The 21,352-nt window shown below is 36.0% G+C and overlaps 4 protein-coding genes across 4 annotated transcripts in view; all 4 read left to right on the plus strand.

Moving 5' to 3' along the window:
* The window catches only part of LOC145662084 (uncharacterized), a 153,057-nt gene that overhangs the window by 29,838 nt on the left and 101,867 nt on the right, over nucleotides 1–21,352 (plus strand). The window contains exon 2 of the mRNA XM_081727424.1: nucleotides 17,186–17,259. Within this exon, the coding sequence (XP_081583550.1) occupies nucleotides 17,202–17,259 (58 nt within the window). The 5' untranslated portion in view covers nucleotides 17,186–17,201. The remainder of the gene's footprint in view (nucleotides 1–17,185; nucleotides 17,260–21,352) is intronic.
* On the plus strand, nucleotides 4,935–6,173 carry LOC145661608 (uncharacterized). Its single transcript, XM_081726928.1, has one exon. It carries the CDS (start codon nucleotides 4,935–4,937, stop codon nucleotides 6,171–6,173), a length of 1,239 nt encoding a protein of 412 aa, XP_081583054.1.
* On the plus strand, nucleotides 6,332–7,030 carry LOC145661610 (uncharacterized). Its single transcript, XM_081726929.1, has one exon. The coding sequence runs from the start codon at nucleotides 6,332–6,334 to the stop codon at nucleotides 7,028–7,030; it is 699 nt and encodes a 232-aa protein (XP_081583055.1).
* LOC145661611 (uncharacterized) lies at nucleotides 7,129–9,177 on the plus strand. Its single transcript, XM_081726930.1, has one exon. The coding sequence runs from the start codon at nucleotides 7,129–7,131 to the stop codon at nucleotides 9,175–9,177; it is 2,049 nt and encodes a 682-aa protein (XP_081583056.1).

Raw genomic sequence — 21,352 nt, forward strand, 5'->3', positions numbered from 1 at the left:
TGGAGGGAAAATATTCTGGAGGTGCAGGAGGTAATGATTGCTAATAACAAGGAGCAGGTTGCGTGTGTTGCACAGTAGAAGTTGATTGTTGTGTATAGTTTGGCATTAACGAACTAGGATTTGTATCGTTATGAAAGTCATTTAAAGGAAGTGTTGAGGGGCGGTTAAGTTGGCCCATTAAAGAATAAATTGCCTGTGACGATTCCACATAGTTCCTCTTCTGCATGAGGTCCTGAGCCTTTTCTAATTCGTGCAGTCGATTCTGCAACTGCTGGACTGTTTGGAATGATTCTAACGCTATCTTGTGTAATAAATTTCTTTGTAATCCCAATGAAAGAAAATGAATCTTCTGTTTTCCGAACCCCCTGGCATTAACTGTCTAAGAGCTCTCAATTTTCTTAAGAAATATGAATCGACCGACTCATTTTCGTTCTGCTGTATTTAAAAAATTTCTAATTCTGCCTTATATGTTGGTAAATTTGGACGAGACAATGAAATTTATTTAGTTTTAAGGTAATCGTATTCTACCATTTTAAATTGGTTCTAATTCTGTAATAGTAAAACAAAATCAAGAGGTACATCCTGTAAATACATCGGAAGAATTTCCTTCTTCTTTTCGGGGATCCACCCATGGAATAAAGCGAAAGGATCGAATAACCTGAAAAATCGATCTGGGTCGTCTGTACTGTGACCTGAGTATCTGGTTAGATGGGGAATATTAACAGGTATTCGGGAGCCTGATTCTGCCATATTACTATCGCTTTCTCTACTCGTACTTTTCCCAGATCTAGTTGTCGGCATAAATACCTGCCAGCCTAAACCAATCAATTTACCGCTAAGAGTAATGAGAGTGCTATAACAAGACGCATATTATATTTTTAATATAATCCTGCCTTAGTTACACCAACACTAATACATTGTATTTTAAAAGTTCTACCTCTGTTTTTCCGTTAATAAAAAGAGCGTCCCGCAGGAAAGTCCTTAAAGAAATGTCTGTACAGACTAAATAGACGCCGACGCATCTATTATGTAAAATTTCTCTCAATTTATGTAAGGTAGAGCAATAACTGTACACGGGAATTTGGACTTTCCCTTCACCTTTTATTATAAAAGATCCTCTTAAATACAAATGCATACAATAAGTAGTTCCTCTAATAGTTTGGGTAAGTTCCTCTAATACTTTGAAAAGAAACCCAATGACCGTGTGTCTTAGGGCTTTATGTGGTTCGATCAACCTAGATAGATTGATGCTTGTTGATGCGTGCTCTTCTCTTTTATCCTCGATTGTCGGCTACCCTCGGTGATCTTCATCTTGCCGACTGCTGGCGAATGTGGGCGACCCCTCTTCGGGTCCGTCGTCTGCGGGAGGCGCGGTGGCTGAGTGTTAGAGCGTTCAACTCCGGTGCTTGAGGTCCTTGGTTCGATCCCAGCTGGCGCCGTGTGGACTTTGTGGTTGACAAACACCGTGCTCGTGGGTTTTTCGGGGCTCTCCCGTTTCCTCCCACTTTCTTCATTCCACCATTTCACTCATCTCTCATCATAAACGTCTCCTTTAACCTAACCGGCAGAAAGGTGGGACGTAAGATTTCATTTTATTTTTTCCGTCGTCTGCGTTTTTGTTTAAATTGCACGTGTAGCACACACATGATTATCGTATGTTATGGAGACATGCGGAACTGTACAAGATATATATATATATATATATATATATATATATATATATATATATATATATATATAGATATAGATATATATATAGATATAGATATATAATGCTTGTCAAAAGTTCCGGAACGACCAAAATCTCGTTTAGAATGCACTTTTCTGAAAATTTGAAAGATACAAAAGTTGCAAGAAAATCAACAGGATAATCGGACTGGTGGAAAAATGAAAATGTTTAGACCCTATGGGCTCCAGTGAACCGAATTTTTCTTTTCCAAGTATGAGTCCTTGTACCAACAAGGTACATGTGTGTTATAATTCATAAATATGTTCCGCAAAATTGGTTCGGCGTCGCGAAATCCTCTAGTGTCTAGAGTGTCAATGAAATCCTGCTTCAAAAGTAATTCAGAACACATCAACAGATTACAATTGTTTGAAAACCCGCTCCATTTATTTGAATGTTATCCACTTTGAATCATTGTAGATTGTATTTCTACTGCACAAAACATGCAGAACATAGTAAACACTGCACATAAATTCACACTAGTGTTCATGGGTCGTATAGAGGACAAGGCAATTGCAATAGTCAAATCTTGTAAAAAAAATACACAACCGAGTATCTTTTACAACATACCTTTCAATGTCTGGCGTTTATGTTATATGACTTATGAGGTAGTTGCCGCGTGACGAAATACAGTAACCACCAGATACAGAGTCACTGACGTTTGCTTCATGTTGTGTATTGTGCTGAGTGGGAGATTTGCTACAGGTGGTGCAAGTCGGCAGTGTGCTACCTAGAGTTAAAATAGTAGTACATCACTAACTATTATATCAGACTTGTTTATTCTACATCTAGAGTGCAGCGCAAAAATGTCGATTTAGAGCTTTGCAACTATAAAACGTTTTCCAATATTAGGTCTTTATCCACTTACTAATGGGTACTCTATTTGTGTTTCTTGTTACTAGTGTTCCTCGCTCTAAAAGATCTGGATTCACTCAATTCATCGTCCTCTTTTGTGTTTGTTGGATATAGAAACAGGGAAAAGAATGCTTAAAATAAGACACAGACTGTTATGTTGTTAAGGGAAATAGCACGTGGAAATAAGTTGATGATAATGGTAGAGATTATGAAGATATTAATTGTGAAACTATAGATTATGAAGATATAACTTTTGGAGATATTAATTGATATGTGAAAACTGGTGTATGATAGTAGCAGTAGCAGTAGTAGTAGTAGTAGTAGTAGTAGTAGTAGCAGTAGCAGTTCCGGTGACAAAGAACTGGGGGGAGCGGGCTATACACAAGCCAAGGTAAAAAAAATGCAGATAGGCACAGATTAAGAATAAAGGTTTAGAAGAATTCAAGTGTGTATTTACATAAATGTTGGTGTCTACACCTCTGAATAGTTTCTTCAATGCATTCTGTTTAGCACAATGAATTTAACCGACGATCCTCCTATTTCAAAATTTACCGTTTATCGGACTGTTGATCGATTTAAACGCATGGGTTTAATTAAGGATATACCAAGATCAGGAAAGCCCAATATCAACTAATCATGAGAAAGCTATAGACATTTTACAAATAGTTATTGAAACTCCACAGACGCTACTCTCATAACTTGCTGAAACACATGGTGTCAGTACAAACTCCGTTCATAGGATATTGAAAATGCACCATCACTATCCTTGCAAAATGCTCCTCGTGCAACAGTTGACAGAAGATTACTATAATAGAAGGGTTGAGTTCTGTGATACAATGATGAACAAATTTGATGCTAACCGCCAGATTTTCTACTGTACTTGTTTTTCTGACGAAGTGACCTTGGAATTAAACGGTTGTGTACATCAGCACAATATGCGATATTGGGCTGTCGAAAATCCACGCTGGTTTCGAGATTGTTACACATAATATTCTGAGAAGGAAAATGTTTGGGCTGGAATATTGTCCAACCACATTATATGACCATTTCTCACTGATGGAAAATTAACTGCAGAGAAATATTTGAACCTACTTAGAGACAAAATAATACTATTTTCTGTTTCATATAAGCTGATAGGAAAAAGAAGAAGTTTTGAAGAAGTACAGGTGAATGTTGGTGTTAAGTTTGTAGCAAGAGGTGAAAAACTTGTCTGTGTAGTAGTCTGTGGTTTTAGTAGAAAATAAAGGAGGTAAAAATGTAACAGGTTTTTTCAGGAAGATTAAACGGGTAGTTTAATTCTGTTCCTAACATTTTGGTGACCTCGAGACGTGATAGAAACTTGCAAGAAAGTAGAAATTATTGTTTCAGTAATTTTGTGTGAATACAAAGAAAGAAAATATGGAATCCTTGATGCAAAAACGAAAAGTAGTACGGGCATCTTTCACCCGTGCACACAATGCCTTGTTAGTAGTGCTCAAAGAAGAAACTGCTTCAGAAAAATCTGTAAGGACAAAGTTCGCTACGTTAGAAAGATTATCTGGTGAACTAGAAGAGTTAACCGGGAAAGTGACTGAATTGATTTTGCAAGATTCTACGAAAACAGAGGAGGACTTTGAACAGGAATTCGGTGAGGCAGAAGAGTATAGAGAAAAGATGGACGCCGCTCGTATCGAGGTTGAAATGTTTTTTAGTGCTCGTGCAATGTCAAACAAAGGTAGTGAAGTGTCAGTGGTGTCTTCGCCTACTTCAAGAAGGAAGTTGAAGCTGCCAAAAATTGAACTAATAAAATATGGAGGTGAAGTTAAAAACTGGTTGAGTTTCTGGAGCCAGTTTAAAAGAATTCATGAGGATAGATTGATGGAAGAAGAAGACAAGTTCCAGTACTTGATCCAAGCCACGGTACAAGGATCCAGAGCTCGTGAAATAGTGGATAGTTTCCCGCCTACAGCAGAGAATTATTCTAAGGTTATTGAATGTTTGAAAAATAGGTTTGGTAGGGAAGAGTTATTAATAGAATTTTATGTTAGGGAACTGCTTGGATTAGTCATTAAAAACGCTACAAGTACAAAGTGCAAGGTTGATATGTCACAGTTGTATGATAAACTTGAATCGTACTTGAGAGCACTAGAATACATAGGAATGACTACTGATAAGTATGTTATTTCCATTGGTTGAATCGTGCATACCAGAGGACATTTTAAGAGTGTGGTTGAGAAATGCTAGTGTTACAATAAGTAGCGAGGATGGGCAAGAAAGAACATATGGTGATAAGTTAAACCAGCTGTTGGCGTTCTTGAGAGCGGAAGTTGAAGGTGAGGAAAGAATATCACTTGCAAAAACGGGTTTCAAGTTAATGGAATCTTCCAATAAGAGAGAGGAAAAGAAGAGAGAAGAGGAGCACGTTATGACCGCGAGTGAATTGTTTGTGGGTGAACGAAATAAAAATTCTGTTAGTTGCATTTTTTGTGATAAGCATCACGAAAGTAAGGAATGTTTTCATGCTTCAAAGCTTTCTTTGAACAAGAAGCAAGAACTCGTAAAAAAGAAAAAAGCGTGTTTTGTTTGCTTAAAAGTTGGGCATTTTTCAAAGGCGTGCAAAGCAAAAGTGCAGTGTGTTATTTGTAAACAAAAACATTGGGTGATTATGTGCGCGGAGTTACCGTCCGAACGTAAGGATACTAGCGAATCGGAAAAGGAGGAAGAGAAACCTAAAGCTACCCTGTCTAATCAGTGTTGCACACAAGATGTTGTGTTACAAACTTTACCTGTAGTGTTGGAAGCTAACGGTAAAAGGCGCATTGTAAGGGCGCTCATTGATTCAGGTTCTCAGCGATCCTACATTTTGTCTAGTACTGCTAAAGAGATGTGTTACACACCAGTGAAAACTGAACAAGTAATACATGCGTTATTCGGAGGTGGTTCTTCGAAGAAAACAGAACATAAATGTTACAATATAATGTTGAAAAGTAAGGTAGGTAATGGTGCAGTTGAAATACAGGTTTTGGATCAAACTGTTATTTGTAATCCCACACCAAAACTAAAACCAGGTCCTTGGCTTGAAGAGTTGAAGACAAATAATATAATTGTCTCAGATATTGGTGTCGGTTCTCCAAAAATCGAAATATTGCTAGGTGCTGATGTTATGGGTAAACTTTATACTGGAACTTTCCATCACTTAGATTGTGGTCTAACTGCTATTCAAACTGTGCTAGGTTGGATAGTAGTCGGAAAATTGGTCGAGCATATGAGTGAAAGTGTTCATTCTATCGGGACTCTTACTCTTTTGAATCAAAATACGCGTTTAGCAGATTTGTGGAATTTAGAAGCCATAGGAATTTTTGACCCCTGTGAAACCTTGAGAAAAGGTGAAATAGATGCAGCGGTTTTAGATCATTTTGAGAAAACTGTAACTGTTAACGAAGAGGGAAGATATGAGACTTGTTTACCTTGGTTAGATGGCAACAGTGATATTCTCGATAACCGAGATCTATCGGAGAAGCGACTAAGAAAAGCAACTGAGAAATTAATAGCGGATGGAAAGTTGATGAGTATAGCGCAATTTTCGAAGACTGGAAAAATGAGGGAATTATAGAAGTTCCAGAAGAAGAGTTAGGTAATCGAGGGCATTATTTACCTCATCGGGGAGTCTTTAAAGCAAATTCCACGACAAATGTTAGACCTGTTTTTGACGCTTCGTGTAAAGAAAAGGGATCTCGTTCCTTAAATGATTGTCTAGCAAAGGGACCTAACATGTTGGAACTTATTCCTGCCATTATCATGAATTTCAGAAAGAAAGGAATAGGTGTTGTTTCGGACATAAGAAGAGCTTTTTTACAAATCTCTATTAATCCAGCAGATCGCGATTACTTACGTTTTTTGTGGTGGCAAGATTATAATGAACAGGTGATTAAAGTGTTTCGACACCGCAGGGTGGTTTTTGGAGTTAACTGTAGTCCCTTTCTTTTGCATGCTGTAATAGACCACCACTTGAAACAATACAATTATCCTTATAGTAGTGTAACTGAAAAGCTTAAAACTTCCATGTATGTTGATAATTGTGTAACATCCGTTGATTCTGAAAATGAATTGAAAGAGTTTATTGAACAAGCAACGAACATTATGGCTGAAGGAAAATTTGAGTTAAGAGGGTGGGAGCATACTACGTTGTGCAAGGAAGAACAGAAATGTGTACCAATATCTGTTTTAGGTTTATTGTGGGACAAGCAAGATGATGTTTTATTTTGTGATCTAAAATTAAGTGAGAAACCTCCTGAACAAGTAACGAGAAGAGTTGTTTTGTCCTTTGCGCAACGAGTGTTTAATCCCATTGGTTTCAGTTGTGCTGTTACTCTTTTTCCAAAACTCTGGTTACAGGAAACGTGGAAAAAAAGTCGAGTTGGGATACTGAATTACCGGAAGAAACAAGCAAACAGTTTCTTAAATGGTTAGAAGAACTTACTTTGTTAAGGACTGTGAAAATACCCAGGTGTGTTTCGTTTGTAGACATAGAATCTTCTAGTTTACACATATTCTGTGATTCATCTAAAATGTCCTACGCTGCAGTAGTGTTTTTGAGAACTGAGGTTAATGGCACTGTTTCAGTACAATTATTGCAAGCTAAATCGAGAATCGCGCCACTGAAGGGTATCACTATACCTAGATTAGAATTACTGGCATGTTTCATAGGAGCTCGATTAGCGAATTTTGTGAAAACAGCAATGGGTTTTGAAAAGATCAAAGAATATTTTTGGACGGATTCGTCTACAGCTTTGTGTTGGATACAGAGTGAGGGACCATGGGCAACATTTGTTAATAATAGAGTCAAGGAAATACGCAATTTAACAAATGTAGAAGATTGGCGTCATATTTCTGGGCAGCATAACCCGGCGGACCTGCCTTCACGAGGATGTTCAGTTAGTAAACTTTTAGAATCGCAATGGTGGGAGGGTCCCCAGTGGCTCAAGCAAGAAGAAACAGATTGGCCTCGATCTACTGTCATGACAAATAAAGAAGAAGTAAATGCTGAAAGAAAAAAGGGATTGGTGATGAGCATGTACGTTGAGAGTAAAGTAGATCCGTTGTACTGTAACTATTTTTCGAAGTATTCAAAGATAGTAAGAATGGTTGCTTGGATTATTCGATTTTGTAACAATGCAAAGAAATCAAATGAACGAGTTTGCGGAGAGCTGACAGCTATTGAGCTTGATTCAGCAGAACGAATTTTAATCAGGAACGTACAAGACGAAAGTTTTTCAAGTGACAGGAAGTCCGAATTGAAGTCTCTTGATATTTTCCAGGATAAGGAAGGTATTTACCGAGTAAAGACGAAGCAAATAGAACGTCATGATGAAGAAGATTTTAAGTTCCCTATGATTCTACCTAGTAAACATAAATTGGTGGAATTGCTGATTTTTGAGCAACATGTCAGTGTGAATCATGCTGGTGTAAGTGTAGTATTGACTTCTCTCAGAGAAAGATTTTGGATTCTCAAAGCTAGAAGAACGGTAAAAAGGATTCTTGCTCAATGTGTTAGATGTAAACGACATGAAACAAAAGGGATTCAGTGCATTCCCGCTCCGCTACCTGAAGAGCGAGTACGAGATGCGTCTCCATTTGAAGTGACCGGTGTTGATTTAAGTGGCCCTCTTATTTTGAAAGATGGTACAAAATCTTGGATTATCCTATTTACGTGTGCTGTGATAAGAGCTGTCCACCTTGAACTCACCACATCTTTGTCCACTAAGAGTTTCCTGCTTGGATTTAGAAGGTTCATTGCTCGACGAGGACGTCCGAAAATTGTGTTTAGTGACAATGGGACAAATTTCGTAGGCGCAAGTAATTTGCTCAATGAAGTGAACTGGAATGAAATACAAAGAGAAGCCTCAGTAAGAAGAATCGAATGGAAATTCAATCCGCCTACAGCGGCATGGTGGGGTGGTTTCTGGGAGAGACTTATACAGATTGTCAAAAGGCTTCTAAGGAGGGTATTGGGACGTTCATATCTACAGTATGAGGAGTTACTGACCATTGTATGTGATTGTGAGGCGACAGTAAATTCAAGACCTCTGACTTATGTTTCTGATGACCCACATGATCCCATTCCTATTACACCTGCAATGTTCTTGCAAGATATTTCCAGTGTAGGTGTACCAGATTTAGATAATTTGGATCGTTCCTTTTTTGACAAGAAATTTCGACATCAACAGAATTTGAGAGATACTTTAAGGAAACGCTTCCGGAGTGAATATTTAAGCCAATTAATACAACGGCCTGGGGAGACAGATACTTCTCAAAACATCAAGAAAGGTTATGTAGTTCTGTTGGAACTAGACGATAAGAAGAGAGTGGCTTGGCCCTTGGCTAGAGTCATAGATGTGTATCCTGGTAGAGACGGACTGTACAGAGTTGTTAGTTTGAAAACTTCATCAGGGGGGATGATTCGACCCATTCAACGTGTGTTTCCTTTGGAAGTAACTCCTGGTGAGGAATTACCTGCAGAGAAAGTTAAAATGATTTCAAATGTACCTAAAGTTGAAAGGACTGTAACCACAAGGAGTGGTAGGCAAGTGAAATTCCGTAAGAAATTTTTAGATTAAGACTGTACCTTATGTAATATATATTTTTTGTTTGATTAATGTATTAATCAAAGGTGGGAGGATGTTAAGTTTGTAGCAAGAGGTGAAAAACTTGTCTGTGTAGTAGTCTGTGGTTTTAGTAGAGAATAAAGGAGGTAAAAATGTAACAGGTTTTTTGAGGAAGATTAAACGGATAGTTTAATTCTGTTCATAACAATTGGTGTTCCCTCTTCGACCATCAGCTCCCGCGCACTAGGAGGTATAAAGTGTATCTAAATACGTCTAAATAATAATTTACAACTTTCATAATAACACTACGTATTTTAAACCAATTACATTTACCTGTATTCGTGAGGTAAGTAACACATGTGTGATTATAATGGAAATTTTATTGAAGAATTGTATTGTTTATTTTCCTTCTTTTTTGGCAGTCGGGGTCGTGAGATAATGTTGGAATGGCAAGGGATGGCAGGGTTGGTAATTGAATGGGTATTTAGTGCATTGATACAATAATTTCACAATATAAAATCGGAAACCAAGTACAATATGTATGAGTAAATTATCAGAGCGTTAAAATGATAACAATAGAACCTGAAATAATAATAATAATAATAATAATAATAATAATAATAATAATAATAATAATAATAATAATAATAATAATAATAATAATAATAATAAAATAATAATAATACACTTGCCCAAAGTACCTCAACTCATGCGAATGCCCTGATTTCTATTGATTATTTTTCAATGAAATCATTTTCCTACGTTTTTCTCTTCGTACGTGCACCTGATCTGATGGTGGCAAAATATCTTTTTATTTGTTTCTTTGTTTGTTGTTTATTAATACGCGGCGTTAAATTTACAGTAAAGCATCACACATACAAGATTAATCAACATTGAAGTCTTCCGAGTTTATTAAGGAAAAAAACGTTGTTATGGTTGACTTAGAAAACACAATTCAAGATTGATTGAAGGCTGACACGAAATAGTAACTACAGATGTCACGTAATTTGAATAGGCCCATGTCTGAGTCTGCCGTTTGCAAGCAAAATTATAATTATTGGAGCTTAACCATCATAGTGAGTTTGACACCCTAAAATCCCCTCAAATTTTTCGCCTTGTACGATTCCCTCGTCCAGCCCTTTCGTCGGCCTTGAGCCTAGTCAATTGATAATAGAGGACTTTTGAATTGTTACTTGAATATTTTAATAAAAACGGAGTTGTCAATAGTGCTGACGACCGTTGTGGGGGGAGGGAGAGTAACAGAAGTTTGGAAATGAAATTAAATCTTTGAGTTTTACGTATCGCAGTTATGCAGGGTAGGCTAAAGAAAACTGTTGACGAGAATGAATGAAACAATGGAAAGAAAAAGTAGGAGGAAACGGGAGAACTCCGAGAAAATCTGCGAAAACAATACTTGTCCACCACAAAACCCACTTGGCTCGAGCTGCGATCGAACAAGTGCCTCATGCACCAGAGGTGAACACTCTACCACGGAGCCACTACGGTTCAAACAAAAGTTTGGAGTTCTCACAGAACAGTTGTCTGGAGGCCAATACAATTAATGGGTGCTTACTTGCATTGACTTCAAATCCTCTATAAAATCAACATATATAAATACACACGGAAGGACAAATAATACTCAGTAAAAGGTATTAGTATCAGTTGCTGCTCTCAAGAGGCTCTGTATTCATATTTTGGTCACTCTCGTCAGAGTCGTCATTGTTGTCTCCAGGGTTAACAATTTTTTTCAGTAACTTCGAGAAAAAATTGTTAACCTGTCAAGTTGTCCTGTCAAATTGTCCTGTCAAGTTCCCAGTATTTCGTTTCTTCTATTTCCACTACATGTTGCACACAATCTTTCCACTTTTCACCTGTTACCATTTCTAACCCTTCCTGCGAAAGATTCTTCACTTCACTAAGTGTAAAACGTTTATTGTTTCGTGCCACATGTCACTTGACTCCAAATTAGTTCAATTGGATTAAGTGTAAGTGTACAGGTATTCTGAGAACTTCCCTACCTGAAGAGGCCGCCATTTGGTCCACTTTATATTTGTAGCATTCACTTTTGACTGCAAGAGGTATAAGACTAATTAACTCAGTTTTAACGAACGAGTCCTCATAAGAAATGCTTTTATTTTGCAGCCATTGTTTTACTTTATTTTTTGTCCAAGACATGGGAACCAGGTCTACCTTTACATTGTGATAAGATGCGTTATCCATGACTATAACGGAGTTCGGTTCTAGATGTGCAAGTATGTTCTGAAACAAAGGTAACATTTTACCTTTACCGGTAGGGTTCTTAACTCCGGCGGAGAGTCCAGAAAGAAAGGATTGTTAACCAGTGTTGGGAAGTAACGTAACGCAAGTAACGCGTTACTTTTTGAGTAACGTTTCTTAGTAACGCGTTACGTTTTTTCCAAAGTAACTGTAACGGTAACGCGTTACAAATTTTTAAGTAACGTACCTAGTTTGCGTTACTTTTTTCGCGTTACATTTCGGATGAGTAACTACGATATATATATATATATATATATATATATATATATATATATATATATATATATATATATAGATATTAGAAACAAATGTTTCTTTCCTGTAAGCGAATTTCTCAGAATGCAGCAATGGAGCATGAACGATGTAGGTAACCGACAGTCAGTCACAGGTACACAAAGAAACAGATAAGATCATAGTGCGACTTGTTGTTTTTGGAAGATGTGGACAGCCTCAGTCAAATCACGTGCACCGATTGTAAGCACCTGGAACATTTTGTCGTACATTTTGATTTTAGAGTTACTGGCAAGTTTTGATTCATCCCCAGTTCATGTGTTCTCATTTTATTAGTTGTAGTGTAATGTTTCTCTATATTGTGTATTTTTAATTTTACATAACAACTTTGTTATTGTTATATAATTAGTTTAGCAGAATAATAATAAGCAACCATTTTTCTAACCCATAGTTATGGGCACGAGTCAAGCTAAAACTCGACTCGAATTAAAGTAGTTTTGAGTCGAGTCAAATGTAATATTCTCGAGGTCTTGAGGTAATATTCACTGTTTTTGGCGTCGAGTTTTGAATCGAGTCGAGTTTGATAAATGGCTCGCTCGTTTTAACTCGTTTTGAAATCGTGGCCTGATTAAACTGGAAAGCAAAAGCCATGAGAAATGTAAGCTAAGCAGTAATATGGAATACTTTTAGTGTTGCTCACGAGAGGGCACACTGCTCGCATCTCGTCTCGTCTCGATAGCGAGATTCCAAGAGATTTTTTATAACAAGTTCAGCTCGGCTCGGCTCAACTGAGCCGATGGCTCGAGCCGGCTCGCTTGGAGTGAATCATCGGCTCAAACTGGCTTGGTTGGGATGAGCCATCTACTCGGTTCGGCTCAACTGAGCCGAGGCTCTAGCCGACTCGGTTAGGTGAGCTGTTGACTCCGTGGCTCTGCTCACTTCTCGGTTCGGGTTGATGTTGAATGAGCTGTGAGCCGATCTGCTCGAGTCGTTGACAATTCTAAACCCGGGCCGAGCAGTTTTGAAGATATTTGGCCAGTGCCCTATAACTTTTAACAATGAATGGCTCGACCCGAATACTCAACCTAGACCTCCAACCCGTGAACAATGTCCTTGATTCCTAGACTTCACGACTACCGTGGTTGGCAATCAACTACTTTTTTTAGTATTTCAATACAAACCGCCTTTCTTTGACAATCTTTCATTTTTATACATAGTGTTGTTATACTTATTATTATTATTATTATTATTATTATTATTATTATTATTAATAATAATAATAATAATAATAATAAAAGTAGTAGTAGTAATAGTATCATTGATAATAATTATATTGCCTATGTAAAATACTTGAAGAGAGTACTCGAAACTACAAACTGGATTTGGCTCTACTCGACTCGAAACTCGACCCGAATTCGAGTCGACTTGGAGGAAATTTTTTGAGCTGAGTTCTCGGATGGAGCTCAAAGATGTATGTTTGTAGTCGAATCGAGTTTCAAAGAAAACTCGCTCGAACTCACTCGTGCCCATCCCTACGAGTAATGCAGTATGGCATTTTACTCAGTATTACATTATATGAAAATGTTCATATAGCTGTCAAGTACAAATTTGTCCTTGCATTTACACAAAGCAATTCAGAACGTGCAATAATAATAATAATATTACTACTACTGCTACTACTACTACTACTACTACTACTAATAATAATAATAATAATAATAATAATAATAATAATAATAATAATAATAATAATAATAATAATAATAATAATAATTTGAACCACTCGACTTGAAGACCAATCTGCAAATGACCATTAGGAAGACCTAGGCGCAGATGGGAGGATAATATTAAGATGGATCTCGCAGAGATTGGAATACAAAGTAGAAACTGGGTGCAGTTAGCTAAGGATAGAAGTCAGTGGAGAGCTTTTGTGAACATGGCATTGAATCTCCGGGTTCCATAGAGTTAGTTAGTTTTAATAATAATAATAATAATAATAATAATAATAATAATAATAATAATAATAATAATAATAATGATAATAATAATAGCGGTAGTAATAGTAGTACGGAAAATTGAAGTAATAAAATTTTTTGACATATTCAAAGTTTCGGACCTAAAAGTAACGCGTTAGTAACGCGTTACTTTCAAAGTAAAGTAACAGTTACTTTTTTGGGGCAAGTAACGCGTTATTAACGCGTTACATTTTAAGAGAAAGTAAAGTAACTTGTAACGCGTTACATATTTACAAGTAATTTACCCAACACTGTTGTTAACTAAAATTCACAGTTTCATCTACCACTACCCTTGACACAGTATGAGAAGCATTTACCCATGTCTAATCAAGATAGTAGATTTTCCTACCCTCTGCTCTGTACTTCTTAATTAAACGGAGATATTTTCTCCTCCATAATACTATGTCATTCCTATTAACTACAACAGACAGACCAGATTATTTTCAACAGTCTATGAAGAGTTGTGTGAGAAAAGCAGGGCAGGTCCTCATCGGTATTTACAGCTACCAGAATTTTAATTACGTTGGCAATTCATTACGGAAAAAGAACTGATGTACCTTTGATCAAATTGCCGATTTCATGAAGTCAAAGTTTTCCCTGAAGGAAATACTTGTACGCGTATTTTTGGGACTTGGAAATTTATTTTCATTAATTTTAGCTCCCGCCTAAGTCTATAACCAGTTACCTTTCCTACACTTGCCTGTTTCCCAGTCATGTCGGATAATTCTTAAACAGTTAAATTAGGGTATTGTTCTCTTAAAGCATGGAATACATTCAAAATGCAACGCATCTCACCACTTCGTAACGCTTTCCCGGGCTCATGTTTTATCACAGAACTACTGCAAGCATCGTGAATTGTCGCTTCACAAAGCACTAAATACGCAATTTATAATTTAATATGGACTAAAATTTGTTTCAGATAATATAAACTATACAAAATATAATGGATACAAAATACATTTTAATGCATTAATTTCACACGACACTATATGTAATGTAGTCGCCATACACGCTAAACTCATACAATAATTGCACAGGTCGATAATCTGCGTACTCGATAATTAGACAACCAGAAGAATACCTTCCTTCGAAATGTAAATAAAGACAGAATGTCGACAGGATTGTTTGCTTCCTCTCGCGATTCTTAAGTGAAACAATAATGGAAATTAACTTTATAACGAATTAGTTCTTATTTCTAGAAATACAATTTAATAAAAAGGATTAAAGCCAAAACTTTAATACATAAATTGAAAGAAAACTTTTCTTAAAAACAAACATTAAGAACAGTAATTATTTGTTACTCGGGGTTGTTGGCTAAAAGGAGCAGCAGTGCTTTCTCAACATCAGGTGCGAGCGTATTGACGTACGAATTTAGAGTGTACACGATTGTGTTTATTAGAAAAGCTTCCCTCCCTGTGAAGGTCAACGACTTGCTTTTCCCCTCTATACTGGAGAGTGGTGGGAGGAAGGGGAGTTTCCTATCAGGTTGCCTGGAATAGATAATAGCTATTCAGGATTTGGTACGAGGTGTTTGATTTCAACAACATGGAGCTCCGGGACCGTCGCTTATAATATTCGAAACCTCAATTACACTTCTGCCAATCAAGTGATTGGTATTAGACGTACCATAGAATGACCACCTAGGTCTCGTGATCTATCTCCGCTTGACTTTTTCTACTGGTGATATCTAAAAAGCGTATGAACAGAATCCTGATAATATTGATAAACTGAAGGAAAGAATAGTTAATATTTCTAGCTCAATTACACCAGATATCCTAGCTGCGGTTATGGATGAGTTTTATTTACGTCTGGGTCATTGTCAAGTCCCAGAAAACATCAATTCGAACACTTTATTAAATAGTATGTTTTCTCAAATACAAGCACCACATCTGCAACAGAGAGGATTTGGAGTCGAAAAATACTAATAGAGTGATGAACCTTGGGGTCCTCGTCTCTGTAGTGACATTTTGTACAGTACATAACAGACTGCACGTAGAGACAGCCAAAAGGATATTAGGTATATTTTACAGGAACAATGTTGATCCCCTCACAATTTTGTCCCACTTAAGCTTGCATAGGAACTCATTCTGCATTTGTTAGTCATAACAGCATTTTACGACATCGAATTCATCCTGAGAATCCTAGCGGCCAATGACCCATATTCACCTTGTACATGTGAAGCCCTTGTAACGGAATCTGGCACATGCCACTAAATTGAATGCCATTAAACCCCGGTTAGGAGTCTGGTCCTCTAATTCCCTACAGTCTCGTCGAGAAGAAATACTTTTAACTCAACTGCGTACTGAACACAGTCATTTGTCGCATGTATATCTTTTACGTGGACTTCCAGCTCCAGAATGTGTTTTGTCTGCAGACCTTCTATCTATTCGTCATCTTCTTGTCGATTGCCCTACTCTGGCTCGGCATCGACATTACAAGCTTCCTGAAGACATGCACTTGCTTCTTGGTAACGACACTCGTTTTTTCACTGGAGTGCTGCAGTGTTTACGAGACCTTCAGGTTTTACATGAGATTAAATTTTAGCTCTATGTGGATGTTTTCTTTTGTATTTAAATTAATTTCTTCCTAGTTTTATTATTGCTTTTGTCTGAGATTTGACTTTTTTGTGTCGTAGCAGTTCTTTATCGTTTTTCCGTATGCACTCTTTATTTGCTTCATTAGATGCAGTCTAATGTGAATTTTGTTTAATAAATGTTTTTCTTAACTATTGAGACTTTTGCGTTTTAATTCTGTTATGTTTCCTTTAACTGTTTAAGTTCTGTCTTCGAAAGGGTGCAAAATGACCTTGTTGTTGGGGCATCAATACTAGAGACTAGTATTCAATAAAGCAAACTTGGGATTTGTAGGACCCCTGTATACTGTTAAAAATGTGTACACGTTGTTATGAACGCTCACGTCAGTAAAGTTCCACAGAAGTATTAGAATTTCATGTTTTCATTCACATGAAGGAACATCACAGAGAGTTGTCGTATGGATCCAGTTGTCAGTTTTATACATGTGCAGAGCGTGAAAACTGTTTCTTATAGTAGCCGTCAATGCAATCCTGATCTAGTATTTGCTGCCGCCATCGTGATTACTTATTATTTTTATATAATTTGGAAATATTTTTAGTGAATGACAATTTCGATCTCTAGACAGCACTTGCAAATGTGATTAAAATGTGGCTTAAGTCGTGTGCTTAATGCAGTTTATGTTCTCGGGGTTCAGAGTGCAAAATTTGTAAAAGCGTTCACTTTTTACGTTAGTGATTACTCCGGCAGTTTACTGTGTTGGCAATGAATTAATGTTACCAGGCGTATAAGAATAATATGGATAAAGTTAGTGTGAGCTTTTAAGCAATATGTATTTTTTAATGGAAGTTTTATAATAAATAACCATTGTATAAATAACTGAATTCCTTTTGATTTATAATGACTAAACTCGTGAAACTATAACTCACAGTGTGTATTCAATATTTGTTTCTCTTTTGCTTCTAGAAAATTGAACTCCAAAATGAGAACGTACGTTGCAGGAATTCTTGTATGGTTTCTAGCTGTCGGACAAATCATGAGTAAGATATTTTTCCTTAAGTTTCGTTTAACTTAAAGGGAAATATTAGTCTGCTGTTCCTAACAAATTAATAGTATTTTTGAATTAATATTTAATATTAAAAATTTACATTGCACTAACGTTTAATATTGAAAATCTAATCTAAATTTGAAGTTCAAACATATAATCACGGTAATAGAAAGAAGTTCAGATATGATTAGGCTTAATAACAATCTTTGACAAATACCACTGAAGTTGTTGAAATTATTTAAAATCGTAAATGTAAATCAATCCTAGTAATGCATTTATGTAACATTTGTAATCAAATATCCTGTGGAAATTATGAAAGAATGTATTCTTCTATATAACTTACAGTGTGAGTGTTCAAATGATATGTAAACAACTTTTGGACCATTTTTTCTTGAATGTAAAGTCGAAACGGTGAAAATGGAGAGATTTTTCTTTTTCGATTTTGAATGCATTGTCAGTGGATTAATAATCAGCTCTATTTTGTTTCGGTTGAAATAAAAGCTAGTACTATTGTTATTTAATGTAATTAGTTTTAATTTAAAGTAAGAATTTGCTTAATTGATCTTGTTTTACCAGAAAAGTGGGTTACTTGGACACGAAATAACAGTGCTACATTTTTGAAACGATGTAATACAGCACAGAGTAATGTAAGACATTCAATAGGAATAAAAATATATAGGTCAAATCTTTATATTCAAATGTGCAGGCATAACATAGTGGTATAGTAGGAAATGATTAGCGCAGAATTCGAAGTTATTTAGACTAGTCACCGCTTCATTAAAAAAAGAAACATTTTCTTCTAGCATTTCACGAGAACGCTCTGAGGCTAAAGGTGGCACTGATAATCATAATGAACGAAACAGTAAAATAAAGCAAGTACGAGAAAACGAGTGAATTGCGATAAAACCAACAAACTGGTGTTTCCAGCATACAATCCGTTTGACTGTGGCTAGGATCACAAGAGTCCCTCCAAACATAGGTGAATGTTCCAGCACTGAGCCATCGCAGCTATAAAGAAGTGAAATGTAAATTAAACCGGCAATATATATGTAATGTTTGTAATGAAATTCTATATTTTTTTAATTTAATAATGTTCGATTATAATAATTCGATTAAATTATTTGTGAGATGGAACTTATTCTTGTACAATTATTCATGTTTTAGAAAATCTATCTCCGTTTGTTTTCTGCTCCCACTTCCAATTTCAATAAAAGAACCTTCGGGTTTAGTATAGGAAATTCTGATTTCAATAGAAGAGTAGTGACTGGGATCGAGTGTATTTTGAGTACTCTAAAGCCACTCAAATACGGATTATTACCATCTCTGGGTTTCTCTCCCATCTCTTTCTGCTAATACAAATGGAGGAAGACTCCGATTCCTTTTGTAAGACTACCACACCTTCACGTATGCATGGGATAGTTTGGAAATGTCAAAAGACGACACAAATAATTACTTCACAGAGTGTTATTTGTGAAAGAGTGTTAATAACTAATCTATTTAGTGTCCAAAAATTGTACAGGGTTCAATTCTCAGTGGTTTCATATAATAAACAATGATAATTCAGCAATCTGAGGCAAATTGTTTTAGTTATTTAAGTAAAGAAAAGTCGGAATATAACAAAGCAAAACAAAATGCAGAATGTTGTTTATTGCTTTGACCATGACGTAAGAATACATTTTCACTTTTTCACAAAACCATTATACTTTATCGCCACGAACAACATTCCAACTTTCTCACTAACTTGATTGGAAAAATATAGTTTGTATTCTAAGTGATCATCACGTATCAAGGCGACTATTTAATTATAGACATAAAAAACAATGATTACGTGATAACAAACGACATGCAAAATTTGAATAATTTTTTTAGAAGTAACATTTTATCATATTAATTTATCATACTCAGCATTTCAAAATCAATAGTAATAATAACAAAATTTTGAATCTGTATGAACAAACTTGGAACATATAATTTCCACATATATATAGGGTGTTTCAAAACATCACCGACCACGTTTGGGAGGTGATTCCTTACACCAAGATAAGACGAAAAGTATAGACTAACTTGGGTGCACAAATGCTTCCTTTCGGAGTTATAGACTTCCGAAAACATGAAAAAAATGAACTTTTACAGGTCCATAGCTCCAAAACTGTGGGACCTATCGTAGTCGGGTCAAAAATTCTCTGAGGAACTAATATGTGTTCTATCCAAATATCCATATTTTAGAATCCTGTGGTACTTCCGCAACATATTTAAAGAGGTAGTTGGAGAGTGCTTCAAATTATATACCCGTAGCGAAACTCTTTCTATAAAAATTGTTACATGTATGGAAGACAATACAAACTAATATGTATTGTCTTCCCAGAAGTACTATTCTTGGAATGGGTAGGGCTGATCATTGTTATAACTACTTACATACATTGAAAAATAATTCTGAATGTTTGTTAAATCAAGCAAATGAATTCTGTGTCAATGCTAAAGTAAATATTGAAATCCAACATGGATACACTATTGGTGATGTAAAAAAATTCAAAATAAGCTAGTACCTCATTATCAAATTGTTGTTTACGAAAATAATCGTTTAACTCGAAACTGCAATGTAATTTATTTTGGAATACATGGACCAAAGAAAATTTTCATTTGGATGCTGAAGGACACCATGAATTAATTACTAATATTACAACGCTATTAAACAAGAAAAGTTATTGTCAGTATTGTGTGGAAGGTTATCATCAAACAGAAAATATAAGTGTAATTTCAAATGCACAATGTGTGAATAGTATCACAATGTTTGTAATAATAATAATATTAAACTCGAGTGCATTGATTGTCATAGACTGTTTTCTAGGGATGAATGCTTTGCCAATTATAAAACAGTATTTGTTTGCGGAAAGAGTGTATGGGAAACGTAGAAAATTTGTGTCCAATGCGGTGATATGGTTCACATGCGTTCACGTAAGTCTGAACATAAATGTGGTGAACGTCATTGTAAAACATGTTATACATATGTAAACGATAACCATATTTGTTTTTTTTCAAACGGCTACGGTGCAGCATGTACATACCTTCTTGTACATCATCTTTGATGTAGAAACAATGTTACTTCCTAAAAATGAACAGGGAAAACAAGAACATCGCGTAAATTTCGTGAATTGTATTCATGCCTGCTACAAGTGTAAGGATACGAAGCTTGATGATACATGCTTTGTATGCGGAGATAAAAATGGATTCCGTTCCTTTGATTTTCACAACATTGATGATTTATTAATCATGCATTAATAACTTGACCAGTGTTTAAAAAAATCATTGTACTTTCCCATAATGGCAGTAATTATGATATGCAATTCTGTGCTAAAACTTTGATAATGAACCATCCTTTTACACCTGAAGTAATAATGTCAAGGCAAAAAATTGTTGAAATGCGTTTAGGACAAAAGATTTACTTCCGTGACACGTATTTGTATATGGGGGTTAAATTATCCAAATTACCTAAGACGTTAGGTCTTTCTGCAAATCTACGAAAGGGAGATTTCCCATACTTGTTTAATACATTAAACAACCAAAATTATGTAGGCAAAATTCCTAAGCAAAAGTATTTTGACCCTGATTCAAGGAGCACCAAAGATCGAAACCAAATTATCGTCTGGCACGAAGAACGTACTGCAAGTGGCGAGGAGTATAATCTCCAAAAGGAAATGATGGAGTATTGTAGAAATGATGTTAAAATTTTAGCAGAGGCTGTCATTAAATTTGAAACCTAACTGAGGACAAAACAAATGGTTTCCAATGTTTTATTGCCGCACCCACGATTGCTAGTTTAGCAATACTGACGTATCGTACCTTACATTTACCCAAAGAAATTATTCCAATTATTCCACTCTATGGGTTTGACTATTGTCATCGTCAAAGCCTGAGACAGTGTACTGCTTACCATACTTAGAACGTGCAACTGATAATGATGTCAGCGATTCCGGAAATAAATTGGAAAACCGATTTAGAAGGTATAAGGTCGATGGATTTGAACATCAAACGAATACAGTTTACGAATTTCATGGGTGTTACTATCATGGGTGCCTGAACTGCTA

The sequence above is a fragment of the Thermobia domestica genome, chromosome 10 (genome assembly GCF_964235325.1).
Source record: "Thermobia domestica chromosome 10, izTheDome1.hap1.1, whole genome shotgun sequence".
Lineage (NCBI taxonomy): Eukaryota > Metazoa > Arthropoda > Insecta > Zygentoma > Lepismatidae > Thermobia > Thermobia domestica.

Excerpts from the sequence above, each read along its gene's own strand:
- LOC145661608 (XM_081726928.1), top strand. The coding sequence starts at position 4,935 with ATGGAATCTTCCAATAAGAGAGAGGAAAAGAAGAGAGAAGAGGAGCAC.
- LOC145661610 (XM_081726929.1), top strand. The coding sequence starts at position 6,332 with ATGTTGGAACTTATTCCTGCCATTATCATGAATTTCAGAAAGAAAGGA.
- LOC145661611 (XM_081726930.1), top strand. The coding sequence starts at position 7,129 with ATGTCCTACGCTGCAGTAGTGTTTTTGAGAACTGAGGTTAATGGCACT.